At 38.4% G+C, this 17,805-nt stretch overlaps 1 protein-coding gene across 1 annotated transcript in view; it reads left to right on the top strand.

The window, feature by feature from the left end:
* csnk1g3.S (casein kinase 1 gamma 3 S homeolog) overlaps positions 1–17,805 on the top strand; it is a gene marked incomplete at its 5' end in the record, with an annotated part of 91,002 nt that overhangs the window by 25,877 nt on the left and 47,320 nt on the right. Inside the window, 2 exon segments of the mRNA NM_001095821.1 lie at positions 4,255–4,295; positions 11,536–11,605. Coding sequence (NP_001089290.1) covers positions 4,255–4,295; positions 11,536–11,605 — 111 coding nt within the window.

Raw genomic sequence — 17,805 nt, 5'->3', positions numbered from 1 at the left:
TGTACAAAAACGAGTGCATACAATGAACTCAAAAGTTACATACAAAAATCAGCCAATAACAATACAAGAGGTAAAGACAACCCCTGCTCAAAAGTTTATTCCTTCCAACAAACCCAATTGTGAAATGTGTTCAAGAATTATCAGGTTTATGTAACATAGTAAGTTAAGTTGAAAAAATACACACGTCCACCTTTTAACTTTTTTTTTAACCTGCCTAACTGCTAGTTGAGCCAAGGAAGGCAAAAACCCAATCTGAAGCCTCTCCAATTTGACTCGGACAGGGAAAATTCCTTCCTGATTCCAACCCCTTCTTAAAGCTATCTAATATATCAGCCAGTACAACTGATTCAGGGAGAGAATTCCACATCTTCACAGCTCTCGCTGTAAAATGTGTTGTTAGAACACCTTTTCTACAGAGAGGGTGGGAATCGGCGAGGCTCCTCTTTTTAGCCATATTTTTTTAATTTTTGCAAGTTATACAAAAGGTTCCTCTGTTTGCTAGATTAAACTGTACAAAAGAACCCTATGTACGTTTACCAAATTACTGGTGAGTTCACTCACATTTGTGTTTTTTGTGTCCAATTGCTGTTTCTTGTTCCATTTTATCAAAGTTCTGTCCTTTCTTTATTGAGAAAAATCATGTAATAGTAGTTTTCTAAAGTAATCTTTCATGGAGAATTTTGTTTTTAGCCAAGGCGGTTTTTTGAAGCAGAATATAGTTTTGGATAGTACACGGAGGTCTATTTATAAAGCCATGTGAAATAGTTAATGCCAAAAGAAGTGAGAAGGTAGCAGCAAAATTTGTATAGAGAACCCAGTTGTAGTCCTAATCTGAACAAGGAACTCATGCTTTGCAAAGAGCTAATAATGTATGCAAATATTTTACATGACTCAAAGTTAGTGTGACAAATTGAGACAGCAAAGACTTTCTGGTGTGTGGTTTAAAATACAGTGGTGATTTTTATCAAATAATCTTTCATTAGAAATTTGATTGAATTAATGTAGTATACCGTGTATTGTTGCAGTCATTTTTTTGCATTCCTTGCAATGATATGTATTAATACACACTTGCAGAGCTGCCAGGATTACCTACTGGTTTAGGTATGAAAAGGAGGTGTTTTAATGCTATTTGGAACCAGGTTTTCCTTTTGCACTTTGTTAAAACATGTCACGGTCCATTTGTGGAGGGTCTTCAGTTTCCTCTAAGTATAGTATATTGTGGTTTCTTCCATGCACATGAAGCACAATAAAACAAATAGAAAAACTCAAGAGTTCATTTGCACTTAAATTTTAAAATCGTGTATTCATTTTTAGGTTGAAGTAATTAGTGACACAAGTGAGGTCACTTAGGCCCAGATTTAAATGAATTTCTGTTACAAGATCTTTCACAGGCCAGGGTATAAAGCTAATTATATAACCCTGAAAAGTTACCCCATATCTAAAGAAGAAGGAATGTTAAAATCACTGGGGGTGTATGCTTTCTTCCCAAGTATGACCTAAAATATATATACTAAAAACAGTTCATAAATATGCCTAAAGCGCAGGCTATAGTGCCATTTTTTCAAATGTTTTCTTGATGTTGGGGTTTTCTTTTAATTCTTATGCATTAAAGAAATATTTGCAAAAGACTTGTTGGATGCATTTGCAAAATGCGTCCTTCATACAAAATCATGTGTGCTAGTTCCAGGGAACAGTACATTGTGTTGCTGGGAACAATATTAAATAATCATTGAAACAAACATGAGAAACAAAAGTTTAGTGTCTGCAAAGCAGTGACCTAAAAAGTAGTTATCAACCTGTGCTGCCTGTTTCCTGTTGTAAATTTGGTAATGTATTTATTATCTGTAGCTTACTTGGAAGAACACTTTTTTTTGTTCTTTGCAACAGCACTGCTCCACTTTTTCTATATAGTGGTCAGATTAAGAGAGACACTGAGGACCAGAGTCCTTTTTGCAATTCTTTAAATATAGAGCACGAAGGCCCTAGGCAATATGCATTATTATTATTAAAAGAATGCTTTGAAGGCCTGAAACCTAGCCTCCAGTTGAACTACCCTGCTCTAAGCAGTAAACTTCTTTGCTAAGCAGGTGCACCCTTTGTCAACAGGTTTAAAGCACCATATTTGTCACTTGTCAGCTCTCAACAAAATGTAAAATCTTCTGGTTGGTCTACCCTGCCTAGACCAACCTCCCTCCTCCCCAACAGCCTAACTGCCCCCCCCCCCGGTCAATGCCCCTTATTTTTTACTTACCCCACTGTGCAGATCTGGCCTTGGTAGTTCACGGGCGCCACCTCCTTTTTTTTGTCTTCGGAATCTGAGCGGAGTTTCGGCACATTCACAGTTGGCGTAAATTTCCAGTCCCGAACGATTGCGCATGAGATGAAAATCACGAAAAATTCAGTTTTTGGTGCATGTGCAGTTGTTTGTGACCGGACATTTGCTCCAACTGCATATGCGCTGAAACTCCGCTCACATTCCCAAAGAAGACCGAAAAAAGATGATGTCGTGAACTCCTGAGGCCAGATCGGCACGAAGGGTTAAGTAAAAAATTAGGGGCATTTACCCGGGGGTCAGTTAGGCTGTGGGGAGGAAGGAGGTTGTTCTACACAGGGTAGGGTTTTTTTCTGGTACAGGTTTGTTTCTCCTTTAATGAAGTCATTTGCACATGGATAGGAAACTGGCTACAAAATTGGGTACAGAGGGTGGTTGTTAATGGTACATTCTCTACTTAGAGTAAGGTTATTGTGGGGTCCCTCAGGGCTCGATATTGGGTCCACTTTTATTTAACTTGTTTATTAATGACTATGGGGAGGGTATTGTAAGTAATGTGTCAGTGTTTGCAGATGACTCAAAATTATCCAGCCCAATTAATTTCATCCAGGATGTGGCATCCTTGTAACATGATCTTGACAAACTGGCAATCTGGGCAAATAAAATTCAATGTTGATAAATGTAAAGTCATGCACCTGGGGTTTTTTGCCTTCCTCAAAATCAACTAGCTGTTAGGCAATTTAAAATAGAGTTAAAAGGTTGAACTTTTTGGACGTGAGTCATTTTTCAACCTAACTTACTATGTTACTATGCTTCCCCCAGGATTGAATTTTAATGTTTAATTTTCCACCTTTGTCTCTCTAGAGCAGCTTTGTGTGTGTGGATTGTGGTTTTCCAAATCTGTGAATGGTTCTTATTTGATGCATTCATTGATACATTTCTTGACTTCAGTTCTACCGAACGTAATCCCTGCCTGAGTTTTATTTAAATCAGCTCTTAAAACAGATATAATAGTTGGCAACATTCCACAAATAGTGCTGAAAATGGATCCACTAATGTAGCAAATTGTAGGCTGATTTTCTTACCTACTAGATTGAAACAGAGAGAGGGGAACATTTTCAGTTTAAATCTGAATTTTAGAAAAACAATCAAAAAGAAATAAAGCATCTAAAGTAATTTCATGCATATTCTCATAAACCACTCAAAAGATGTGTTTGGAAGGTGAACTATTCCTTAATTTAAAGGAATCTTCTACTTCATGGCTGCATAAAAAGTACTCTACAGGATGCATCCTAGGTGATTGGTTATCAGCCCTGCATTATGGGAACATTTAATTTCAAATATTTTGAAAACCCTGTGGGTATTTTTATTCATGAATTTTTGCTGTTCATTCCTTTGTCCAATCCTCTACTGTGAAACTCATTGTTTGGGAACAATTTGCAGTCTAGAGGAACGATAGAGTCAAAAACAGTTTCAATAAAATCAGATTCACAAAAGCCTTACTCCGGTTTTGCAAACGAGGCATATTTGTATTGATTTGGCAAAAAAAAATTGCAGTATTTCAAAGGCCTGATCCCTATGCCGAATTGCCTCCATTCCATGCTAAAATGCCAAAGCCAAATTGTTGCTCCCAACTAGTATTAGGTAGTTATCTATTCCCAAGCAGTTACATCTAGTGAATGAGAGGTGGCACACACTGACATATAAGAATTTCTGCTGCCTTATTTCAGCTATTTGTGCCTTTACCCTTAAAGCTTTTGTTCAAAAAATGTTTGGTAATATATGATTGTAAATGTGACATCCCGTAAAGGACTTACCTAGAATACTGAGCTCATTTAACAGGTTTGATTTGTTTATTATTATTTATTTATGATTGTATTCTTTTTGTCTGTGATAATGTATGTTCAATTTTAGTTTTGCATAATGCAGTGAAGTGCACGGCATAAGACTAATACATGATTTTGTATTTCTTCTTTTTCAAGGAAAAAACCTGTACACAAATGAATATGTGGCAATTAAATTGGTAAGTTAAAAGTATTTGTTTCTTCAGCAGAAATATAATTTGTTTGTTTAGAGCAGGGGTCCCCAACTTTTCTTTTACCCGTGAGCCTCATTCAACTGTAAAAAGAGTTGAGGAGCAACACTAGCATGAACAAAAGTTTCCAGGGGACAAATAAGGGTTGTTGTTGGCCATTTGGTAGCCACTGTGGACTGGCAGCTTACAGGAGGCTCTGTTTGGCAGTACACCTGTTTTTTATGCAACCAAAACTTGCCTCCAAGCCAGGAAATCAAAAATAAACACCTGCTTTGAGGCCACTGGGAGCAACATCAAAGGAGTTGGAGAGCATCATGTTACTCATAAGCTACTGGATGGGGTCCCTGGCCTAGAGGGTCATTGGCAGATTAAAGTTTCAATGTTGACAGTAACACCAAAACAAAAACATTTTTTAAGGGAGAACTAAACCCTTGATTAAAAAACCCTGCCCCCCCCAAGCCTAGCTGTTACACCTGGTAAATGCCCCTAACTCTTTGTGTAGCCCTCGGTGCAGATTCAGGGCATCGGAGTTCACAAGCGCCATCTTTTTCTCTTCAGTAATCTTTGGGTCTTCTGGCGCTTCAGCAATTTCCATCAATTTCGGCACATGTGCAGTTGTCAAAAACCCGAAGACTGCTCCAACTGCGCATGCTCCGATACGGCACTTACTTCCCGAAGAAGATGGGGCCGTGAACTCGGATGCCCTGAATCTGCACCAAGGGCTAAATAAAGAGGGGCATTTACCAGGTGTAACAGCTAGGCTGGGGGGGCATGGAGGGGGGTCTGTGTAGGGGTTTTTAAATGAAGGGTTTAGTTCTCCTTTAAAGGAATGACAATACAATGTAGTGTTGCCCTGCACTGGCAAAACTGGTGTTTACTTCAGAAACTATAGTTTGCTGCTGTGTAGCCATGGGGGCAGCCATTTAAGCACATGATGTTCAGAAGATATCAGATAATTGCTGAAGAATCATATTGTATACTACAGTTATACTACATTTGTTATCTGCTGTGTATGCTTTATAATCTATATAAAACCATTCTCTGCCTTTGTGCTTTTATAAGGTTACAAAGTTTGTGTATGGAGTTTGTGGCATTAGAAATGAAGCATTGTGTAGGAGTTCATATAAAAATAAGCACCTTAAAGAAATCTCTATGGCACATGGTTGTTTTTTTATTTCTGCTGCTGCCACTAAACACCACCATTTTTTGTTAGAATAGGCAGGGCACACTGTGTGGGGAATATTTACCCACACAATTTACCCATTCTTACCATTACAGGGGTTGTTCACCTTTTGAGATAACTTTTGGTATGATGTAGAGAGTGATATTCTGAGACAATTTGCAATTGGTTTTCATTTTTAATTATTGAAGATTTTTGAGTTAACTTTTTATTCAGCAGCTCTTCAATTTGCATCTTAAGTAATCTGGCAACTAGGGTCCAAATTACCCTAGCAACCATGCATTGATTTCAATAAGAGAATGGAAAATGAATAGGAGACGGTCTGAATAGAAGGAACAGTAATAAAAAGTAGCAATAACAATACACTTGTAGCTTTACAGAGCATTTGATTTTTAGAAGGGAGTCAGGGACGCCCATTTGAAGGCTGCAAAGAGTCAGAAGAAAAAGGCAAATAACTAAAACTATAAAAAATGTAATTGAAAATTGAAAAGTTGCCTTAATTTCACCATTCTGTTACATAATAAAAGTTACCTTAAAGATGAACCACCCCTTTAATGTCAGTGTAGAGAAATCTTGCTTTCAAAGAAGCATGTTGAAAAAAAAAAATGCGTGCTATTGCCCTATTTACTACATTTTATAACCACCATGAGACCAGTTGTTTCCCCTTCACACTATTTAACTCTTCATTAAAGATGTATGCATCATGCTTATGTACAGAAAAATAATCAGTTCTCACAAATCTAGTGTAATTTATCTTACCCTTTCTATTTGAGATGTTTATCTTTTAATTTGTCGCTATTGTGTTCTGACTGCTGTAAGAATATGTTTTCAAATCTTCTAACTATGGTCCTCGCTAACCTTGTCTCCTAAAATAAATTGTGCTTCATCTCATTTAACTTTTTCCAAGACTGCCCTCTCCATCTATGTTTTAACAAGCCCCTACCAGGATTACATCCCACAGGTAACGTAGGGCAAGCAGAGAATGGGAAACCCTAGCAGCACTAGGCAATCGGAGAATGGCACACACAAGCAGCACTGGGCAAGTAGAGAATGGCACACACAAGCAGCACTGGGCAAGCATAGAATGGCACACAAGCAGCACTGGGCAAGCAGAGAATGGCACACCCAAACAGCACTGGGCAAGCAGAGAATGGCACTCCCAAGCAGTACTGGGCAAGCATAGAATGGCACACCCAAGCAGCACTGGGCAAGCATAGAATGGCACACCCAAGCAGCACTGGGCAAGCATAGAATGGCACACCCAAGCAGCACTGGGCAAGCAGAGAATGGCACACCCAAGCAGCACTGGGCAAGCAGAGAATGGCACACCCAAGCAGCACTGGGCAAGCAGAGAATGGCACACCCAAGCAGCACTGGGCAAGCAGAGAATGGCACACCCAAGCAGCACTGGGCAAGCAGAGAATGGCACACCCAAGCAGCACTGGGCAAGCAGAGAGTGGCACACACACAAGCAGCACTGGGCAAACAGAGAATGGCACACACAAGCAGCACTGGGCAAGCAGAGAATAGCACACACAAGCAGCACTGGGCAAGCAGAGAATGGCACACACAAGCAGCACTGGGCAAGCAGAGAATGGCACACACAAGCAGCACTGGGCAAGCAGAGAATGGCACACCAAAACAGCACTGGGCAAGCAGAGAATGGCACACCAAAACAGCACTGGGCAAGCAGAGAATGGCACACCCAAGCAGCACTGGGCAAGCAGAGAATGGCACACCCAAGCAGTACTGGGCAAGCATAGAATGGCACACCCAAGCAGCACTGGGCAAGCATAGAATGGCACACCCAAGCAGCACTGGGCAAGCAGAGAATGGCACACCCAAGCAGCACTGGGCAAGCAGAGAATGGCACACATAAGCAGCACTGCGCAAGCAGAGAATGGCACACCCAAGCAGCACTGGGCAAGCAGAGAGTGGCACACACACAAGCAGCACTGGGCAAGCAGAGAATAGCACACACACAAGCAGCACTGGGCAAGCAGAGAATGGCACACACAAGCAGCACTGGGCAAGCAGAGAATGGCACACACAAGCAGCACCGGGCAAGCAGAGAATGGCGCACACAAGAAGCACTGGGATAGCAGAGAATGGCACACACAGGCAGCACTGGGCAAGCAGAGAATGGCACACACAAGCAGCACTGGGCAAGCAGAGAATGGCACACACAAGAAGCACTGGAAAAGCAGAGAATTGTACATACAGAGCATAGGGAAGGCAGGACAGAGCAGGAGACAGAAACCAATCAGGACTTCAAGATGGACAGTTCATACTGAGCTGTGTACAGTGACAGTGCTGGTGCGGAGTCCTGAGTTGGGGAGCAAAACAAGCATTAAAAGAGTCCCTAGAGATGCCAAATTGGACAGTTTTCTACAGAAGGTTGTGGCCTTATTTTTTAGTTTATAATATATTACTGTTTTTTCTTTTGACTGTTTTCATAGTAGCATCCAAATATCACAATAATATAATTATAACCAGTGGCTAGAATTTAAAGGGTGTTTGCCATTTTGCATGCATAGTTTCCAAACCACGATCATGGAAACAGTCCTAATTCGAAAACTCCCCATCTAAAAACTGCAGAGTTCCTGTCAAGTCAATGGCAGAGGTCCATTGAGCTATTTGGAGATGTTAATAGTCTTCCTGACATTCAAGGTTTTTTTTTTTCTGGAGAAAAACTCGATTCGTATGAATCAAATACAAATTAAATTTTCGGGTCAGAACCATTTGATCGAATATTAGTCTTTCAATTTTTTTTTTTTTTAAAATAACCTCCCAGTCGAATTGTGGGTATATTCAAATGTAAAATAATTCACATCCCCTCTAAGAGTGGGTTTGACCCTGCTTTAGTTTCATACAGAACATGTAAGTAATAAGTGGATTGGATAGACATGTATGTAGTATATGGCTGAGGCTTGTCAGTGGTTAACTTGCATTAAGAAGTTGATGGACAACCTTATTTGCTTTAGAAAGATCTAATGCAAAGCTGCTTTGGAGATTATTAGTTTATTCCCAGCACAAGAACTGTAAGGAAATATTGATAGTCTTCATATTCAATTTTGAACTTGTGCAATGGCTCAATGCATGATTTCTAGATTCTTTTAGGCACAATATATATTCTCCCTTATTCAAAATAAATTGGAGAAATGGCTTAATGTCCAAATCCCTCTGGTTAGCAATTTAAATAGCAATTTTTATTGTATCGTTCATTTTTAACTGTTCATTCATGTAAATGATTGGAAATAATATAGATCTTAATGTTCCCATGCTTCTTTAAATTTGTAAATGTTTGCTCACTGTGTTTACTTTTCACCTGTGTTATACCTGTTTTTTTTTCATTGCAGAAATATTGCAAGATGCAATAATTATAAAATACACAAATTATAATGTGAAGACAATTCACATATTGTATTGTGAAAAAAATACACATTATAATGTGACGAACATATACATATTAAATGCACACATTATGAGGTGGTTTATTGCTTGCTAACGTTTATTTACATGTATTTACTAAAACTCGACTTTTTTTCACTATATATTAAAAAATCATTTTACGAAACTCCCAAACCTGAATCCCCTTAATTTATCAATAAACCCAAACAAAAAAAGTATTTTTGTGGAAAATGTCACCACAAAATTGTGCAGCAAATCAAATAGTGTGACACTTCCGGTCTGGTGCAGGAAAAACACAATCTTTTTGAATTGTTGAATGAAAACAGATTGAAACCAAGCTTCAGGAGATTTTTACTCCAAGTAATGCTGTTAAGCAGAGAGTTATAGGACCTTTTATAATTTGATCACAGGTAAACCAGTTAGGGACCACCGTATGGGGTTTACCTTGACGTGGTATGGTGGCTTATCAACTTTATGCTTATAACTTTGTAACTAAAAACCCTGTTTTTCTTTTTTTTTTTTAAAATACATGCACTTGCATATTCATAAAATTATTTAGACAGGGGATAATAGTACTTAAATATGTTTTTATATGGCCTTAGGAGTGCATCCACAACCCTCCTTTTTTGTAGCTTTATAAATAGACCCTTTAATGCTAGTCAAAAACAAAATGCAGAATTAAATTTTATAGTAAATGAAAGTTGGGGGGAAAATAAAAAGCTTATACGATGTAATCGTTTATATTTCTTTCCCTTGGTCAATATCAGTGTAATGAATAGGATTTGTGCTTAATGTACTTTTTGGTTATTGTTTTAATTTTTTAATTAGATTACCAGTATATAACCTGTCCCTTTACCTTTTGTGTAACAGTTTTGTTATCAGGAATCCATTACACCACTCTGAGTCACGGTTGGAAGAATTTTCGTACATGCACAATAGGTTACCCTGATGTAAGCCATATGATAAATAGAAGTAAAAGATATAGGAGTGTAGATTTTAACTCTCCATATGCCTATAACACAGAATTAATTGTTAATTAATTCAGTACACTATATTGTGAACCTTTATTCCTGCAAAGATTATGGGGTAAACTTTTGTTCTTCTTTAAAATAATAAGCAAAAGGTATGTTTAGCACAAATGCTATTCACAGAATTAATGTAGAGCAAGGTGGTATGTTTCCCTTTAATAAAACTATGTGACCCATCAGTTTAGCATCAGTAGCTTGACCAAATTCTCAGGTTATAAATATATAGGGAATAATGTATTATGAAATATAAGTATATACAAGAAGTCACAGAGGAGTCTGCACAACTCAAGGGATTTCTCATACAGGTATCCTCATATTTTTACAGTGGGAATACATGTGATTTAGTGAGTCATGTTACAGAGGTTACATCACTAAGCACCAATTCTAACGGATGACATCACTAGGCACCATTAATAAGGATGTTTATACAGGATAATCATGGTTCTTGTGTATTAGTAACAAAAAAAAATACAGTAATCCAGTCAAACCCAGATTTGGTTCAGTTTGATGAAGACCATCTATTGCTTTGTGGTGAGCTTTGAACAGCTTCTGCCAGATTTCTGCTGCTTAAGGGAAATTCTTTAAAGGGGAACTCGGCTTCCAAACCAAAATTTGATAAAGAAGCCCACATAACAGAGAAACCCCTAATATACCCATCATCCTTATCGGTTTCTTCAAAAAGTATGAATAATTGCCATATTCTATTCTGCATCATTTGAAATCCTGGCACAGAAGGAGGGACTAAAACACTGATGTTACAAATTTTAACTTCTCCGCAGCTTACAGACAGCATGCAGGAACTACATAACCCACAATGCATTGCACTGTGATGTTCTGTTCCTTATTAAAATCACGTGTGCAGGGAATTGTGGGGTTTGGAGGATGCAGTCTAAGGACAGATGGCTCTTGATACAAAGTAACGGTAGTCAGCCAGCTCAGCAAAGTAGTCGGAAGAGCAGCGGGCTAGGCTAAGGGAACTGTTCCAAACCATTACACATAATGAAAAGTCTGCATATTTTTTTAATTTATGTATATTGCAAAGTTGCTTGAAATTGTGTTTACTTTTCAAAAAGCTTAAGTTATGTTCCCCTTTAACATGCTCAACACTTCCACAGACCAGAAATGACGGCTGTCACGGAAAACCAGCCTTTAGGCACTGTTTTTTTTATTTAAACCTGAACATAAAGCAAATGTAATTTAGCTGTTTTATTGCCAGTTCATCTCTGAATTAAATGTCCTTTCGTTGGCAAGTTTTCAGTTGGTCATATTTTTTTCCTCAAACGTTTGGAGGGGCGTACAAGCACTCCTCTGGTGGCAGGGCATTGTAACACTCGATGTTCCTCCCCTTTTTACTAGGACTTGTGCCATTGCTAGTTTTGGATAGCTTGCTGGACAGATGGAGTTGCATCCAGCAGTTCCAGCCTGGACTAAGGCAAGATCCAGATAAGGCTTGGCACTAACAGAGATTTTCCCATGTAATTGTACTATTGATACAATGTATCTGCTGTGCCCACAGGCAAATATGCCCAGTGTTGATAAATAAGCCCCCGTGAGTTCACATTTTTCTGTCTTTCAAATCTGTTTAAATTAACATTTTCCTCTTCTATAGGAACCAATGAAATCCAGAGCGCCACAACTACATTTGGAATACAGGTTCTACAAGCAACTAGGATCTGGAGGTACATTTTCATTTATTTCCTGGGGTTTTTTTTGGGTGGGGGGTGGTGGTGGTACACTTTATGTTCACATTTAGTAAAGTGCCATATCGTAAGCTGAAATAAAGCATTTTAAGGAGGTAATCTACTGAAAATGTTGACAAGTCATATTGTAAGCCTGGTGTAGTTTTTCCTGAGCTTTGAGCTTCAAATTTGTTCTTTCCCTGACTAGCATAAGGCTTAATTTTTGTATTCCTGCCATCTGGCATTAATGCTAAAATCAGTAACTTGACATTGTGTTTACAAGTTCCCTGTTGAAGAGCTGCACTTAGAAATGTAAACTTGTGTCTCAAATGAAACCTCAAATTGCTACGTTGGGTGACGAATTCTGCCTAAACTGAAAATGGCAGGTCTAAAAATAAACAAAACATCTAGCCCCTATGGTGTCTTATCCAGCTACTGTTATATATTTCATATGCCCTTTGCAATGAGGCACTAGATACACACCATCAGCCGGTGTCTAGATTTATGACAAAGGGGCGTGACCCCGAAACGTTGCACCTGCACTGCATTAAAAAATTGCAAGGGCTTGCCCTGCAGCCTAAAATCCTGTGTGCCGGCGAAATTCTTTTCTATGACATTGTGAGGTGGCCAATGCCTCTATCGTTGTGCACCAGGTGATCATTTCAGGAAGGGTGGTGTCGGTGTGCGGTTGACCGAAATTTCTTAGATTTATGACCAGCAAGCATGATCATATTATGAGCCAAATATGGAAGAACTTTTTAGTGTATCATTTGAAATACATGCAATCTGCATAGGTTTGCCTACTGTTGTTGTGGGTTTCTACTTTGCATTTTTCTTTGCGGCCTTTTGCTTAGAATGCTGGTATTCTAAATGCTGCTCACATAGTGCAAAATACAGTAGTGCATACTTCTGTCATAAATAGTAATGGTTTGTAGCACACCATATAAACGCCTCCCAAATCACTTAAAACTCTCTCACTTTTATGGGGGTTATTTATTAAAGCCTGAATGCCACAAAGTTTTATTTATTTATTTTTATTTATTTATTTTTTTCAAATATAAAATCTGAATTTTTAGTGGAAAAAAAACCTTGAATTCTTTGAGATTTATTAAACCCCAAGGATGGAAAAAGTCTGAATCTGAAAATCCAGCATCTCAGACCAGTCGAGGTTGTATATAAGTCAATGGTAGAGAGTTATTGAATATCCATGTTGTGATACGAGTGTACAAGTGTATACAGTCATATGAAAAAGTTTGGGAACCCCTCTTAATTCTTTGGAGTTTTGTTTATCATTGGCTGAGCTTTCAAAGTAGCAACTTCCTTTTAATATATAACATGCCTTATGGAAACAGTAGTATTTCAGCAGTGACATAAAGTTTATTGGATTAACAGAAAATATGCAATATGCATCATAACAAAATTCAATTGTGCATAAATTTGGGCACCCCAACAGAAATATTACATCAATACTTCTCCCTTTGCAAATGTAACAGCCTCTAGCCGCCTCCTATAGCCTTTGATGACTGTCTGGATTCTGGATGGTGGCATTTTTGACCATTCGTCCATTCAAAATCTCTCCAGTTCAGCTAAATTTGATGGCTGCCGAGCATGAACAGCCTGCTTCAAATCATCCCATAGATTTTCGATGATATTCAAGTCGGGGACTGTGACGGCCATTCCAGAATATTGTACTTCTACCTCTGCATAAATGCATTTGTAGATTTGGAAGTGTGTGTATGGTCATTGGGGCTCATTTATCAACACTGGGCGTTGTTTTACTTGCACCTGGATTTAAAAAGCTAATCACTGATTAGTTGCTATGGGTAACTGCCCATGGGCAAATTTGCCCAGTGCTTGAACATTTTTTGTTGAAAGTGGAGTAAATTATTATGCATGCTGAGAGGGGTTCCCAAACTTTTTCATATGACTGTAAAACCTGCAAATATTGTCATTCATTTAAACGTGCACCACAGCTCTAGTGAATTTAAATAATCAAATAATGGTTAAGGAAAGGCTTGCATTCCTAGCTTTAGAGCATTTAAAAATCTCTTGGTGGAATTTTAAGCATTTCTATATAAACGATTAGACCCACACAGTCAAATCTTTTGCAAAAACATATTCTCTTTTTTTTTATCGTTTCCGTCCAAAGTGAAACTCAATGTGGCTGTGCTTTATGGCTTGCTTTCTTTAGGGAAGACTTAACCAATTAAGGTAGTCGTTTTAATGTTATTCTTTCTTAATGTTGAACATGAAAAGTATGCTTTGCATTGAGCAAAACACAGCGCACGTGCATTCTGTTAATGTCAAAATGAATAGCTTAGCCTGTTTGTTTATTCCTGCAAATTATTCATTGCAGTTAATTTAGCATTTTAGCAAAAAAGCCGTTGTTAATATGCAGTTGTGTGTGTATATATAATTATAAACTAATGGAAACATTTTTGTGGCACTTCTACAAATAATGTCATGCTTGTAAACAACATTTTATCTGCATAGACCCGTAATGATAAACTACATTTTACCCTTGGAATCACATATAAGGATTAACAATTGTAAGCAGATTTATCGACAGCTGCTTAACCAGCTGCACCATGCACTTTCATTCTGTTGAGCTGCTTTTTCCTTGACATGCAGTAGGAATGGGTTTGCACTTGCTGAGGTGTAGGAACGTATATAATGCTACATGTTGCCTTAATTTGTTCTGTTGCGTTTTACTGTCATTGTATAATTGCTTTTTTTAAAAACTTTTTAAAACCATTTTTAAACAACTTTAAGTCTGCACGCAGAGCCGTTTGGCCCTTGGCTGAGGTGGCAACAAAAGCCCAGTTACTAGGGGTGGCAAAAAGCTAGCCTCTTGTAACTTTGTGGGGCAGATTTATCAAGGCTGAAATTGAAAATGCGAAATTCTAATTTTCAAATTTTTTTATGGTCAAAACTGTCATTCGACTAAGGAGTTATTCAAATCAGATTAGAGTTTTTAAAAAAAAATTTAAATTCGATTTCCGAGATTTATCATACTCTGGCCCTTTAAAGGAATAGTTCAGTGTAAAAATAAAAAATGGGGAAATAGACTGTGCAAAATAAAACTTGTTTCTAATATAGTTAGGCAAAAATGTAATGTATAAAGGCTGGAGTGACTGGATGTATAACATAATAGAACAGAACACTACTTCCTGCTTTTCAGCTCTCTTGATTTACACTGACTGGTTACCCTGGTGACCCAGCAGTAACCAATCAGAGACTTGAGGGGGGCCACACAGGTCATATCTGTTGCTTTTGAATCTGAGATGCATGCCGAGGATCAACTGCAAACTCACTGAACAGAAATGTACCATGTGGCCTCCCTTCAAGTCACTGACTAACCCAGTTATAGAGCTGAAAAGCAGGAAGTTGTGTTCTGGCTATTATGTTACACATACAGTCACTCCAGCCTTTATACATTACATTTTTGCCTAACTATATTAGAAACATTTTTATTTTGGACAGTCTATCTATTTACTATTTATTTTCACACTTAACTGTTCCTTTAAGAACTCAAGTTAGACAAATCATCACCTGAAACCTGCTGATTCGATTTATCCAAGTTTGAAAAATTAGATTCTTTTAAATAAACTTCGATTGGTCGAGTTTTGGGGATTTTTTTTAAAAACTCAAATGAATTTCGAAATTCGACCTTTGATAAATGTCCCTCTGTGAGTTGAATTTCCAGGTTTTTAATCAGAAATGTGGCTCTGCTAGTGCAGAGAGCTTTATTGTTATCATTGCACTAGCAATGCAGCCCCCCTGACCTGCTCAGACTCTGATGTTTTAAGCACGGAGAGGGAGGGCGGCATTGGGGACGGCAGCAGCCCCATGATATCCCCTGATAGCATGTCACAAGTGAAAGGGAGTTATCTCATAGGCAGGCATTCTAATTAATTAATGTGAAAATCTAATTACAATATATAATTTTCAAAACTCAATATTGGTAAATTGGGGAAAGACTTTCCCTCTTCTGTGTACTGAAGGAAATCCATAATTGCAGGTCTTATCTTGGTAAAAAAGATGAATTTAAAGCAAAAAAAGTCCTCTTTTGTTGCTCTTCATGTGGACTTAGGCAATGAACATCAATTATAACCTTACTTTGCACTTTTCTGGTAAAAAAAAAAAAAAAAAAAGTAGAGTAGCTCCTGGCAATTGCTAGATTTACCCCTTTTATTTTCAAGTGAAAATGAGAAGCCTGTTTGAAATTTGTAATTTGCATTCGCTTAATTCTCCATTATCATTATTACTACTATTTTGTTTGGTTTGGCAATCTGTAGTGAATTTGATGACCTTTTCCTAATGTTTTTCACATGGACATTTGATGAAGAGTTTTGCACTTTCCAGGGTTTGTGGCTATTTACTCAGTATATTAACATAAGAACATTGTTTTTTATGTGAACAAAGAAAACTGTAGTAAATGGTGAAACATTGCAGTGGCTACAGGCAGTGACACAAAGTTTTATTTCTTGGTAAAAACATTGATGTCTTAAAGGAAAGCTATACAGGTATGGGACCTGTTATCCAGAATGCTGGGGACCTGGGGTTTTCCGCAAAACGGATCTTAGCGTAATTTGGATCTTCATACCTTAAGTCTACTAGAAAATCATGTAAACATTAAATAAACCCAATAGGCTGGTTTTGCTTCCAATAAGGATTAATTATATCTTAGTTTGGATCAAGAACAAGGTAATGTTTCATTATTACAGAGAAAAAGGAAATAATTTTTAAACATTTGGATTATTTGAGTATAATGTAGTCTATGGTAGAAGGCTTTTCCGTAATTCTGAACTTTCTGGATAACAGATTTCCGGATCACGGATCCCATACCTGTACCATCAAAATGAATACTTAAGGAACAGATCATTTATATTATATTAAGTGCCATATTTAAGAATCTTTTCAAAAATTTAATATATTTATATAAATATTGTCCGTTTACATATTTTCCCTTGAGCCCCCATTTCATGATATTCCCTTGAGCCCCCATTTCATGATATTCATTCTGCTGCCTCAGAGATCACCTGACTAGAAATACTACAACAACAACTCTAACTGTAACAGGAAGAAGTCTGGAAGCAAAAGACAGAACTCTGTCTGTTAAAGGAGAAGGAAACCCCCTGGGCGCAAAACGCCTCCCCCCCTCCCCTGTGTTGCCCCCCCTCCCTCCTCGCCCCTGGCCTACCTGTCCCCCTGGGCAAATGCCCCTAACTTGTTACTCACCCCTCTGCGCAGGTCCTGTCCACGGAGTTCACAGTCGCCATCTTCTCCCACGCACGTCTTCTTCCTGCTTTGACCAGCGTCTTCTGGCGCATGCGCAGTAGGAACATTTACCGGTACGGCTCTACTGCGCATACGCCGAATGTCACGAAATCGGAGCCGTACCGGTAAATGTTCCTACTGCGCATGCGCCAGAAGACGCCGGTCAAAGCAGGAAGAAGACGCGCGTGGGAGAAGATGGCGACGGTGAACTCCGTGGACAGGACCTGCGCAGAGGGGTGAGTAACAAGTTAGGGGCATTTGCCCAGGGGGACAGGTAGGCCAGGGGGGAGGAGGGGGGGCAACACAGGGGAGGGGGTTTGCGCCCAGGGGGTTTCCTTCTCCTTTAATTGGCTCATGTGACCTAACATATATGGTTTGTGCGCATTATGAATCGTAGGATGTAAGGGGTTGACCCTTAATTCTTAAAATGGCAATTTTTTTAAATTTAGGATTAAAGGCACATAGTAGTTTAAAAAGTATATTAGTTTAAAAATGTTTTATTTACATAAAAAACAGGTTTTTACATATAATCCTGTTTTATACGATGCATTTTTGTAGAGACTTATATGGTTCAGGAGTATAGTTTTCTTTTAATATATATGAACGTTATACAGGTACCATAAGCAGTGTGATTCTCATTGAAGTGATTGTTCACTTTTGAGCTAACTTTTAGCATGATGTAGAACAGGGGTCCCCAACCATTTTTTTTTTTTTTTTTTTTTATAGAGTTCAGGAAAAACACATGCATGAAAAAAGTTCACCTGAGGGGGGTTCTAAATAATGGCTATAATTGGCTATTCAGTAGCTCTGTGTGGACTGGCAGTCTACAGGGGGCTCAGCTTGGTCATAAATCTTGTTTTCATGCAACCAAAACTTGCCTCAAAGCCAGGAATTAAAAAATAAGCACCTGCTTTGGATTA

The sequence above is a fragment of the Xenopus laevis genome, chromosome 1S, assembly GCF_017654675.1.
Source record: "Xenopus laevis strain J_2021 chromosome 1S, Xenopus_laevis_v10.1, whole genome shotgun sequence".
Lineage (NCBI taxonomy): Eukaryota > Metazoa > Chordata > Amphibia > Anura > Pipidae > Xenopus > Xenopus laevis.
This window is presented reverse-complemented; position numbering and strand designations above follow the sequence as displayed.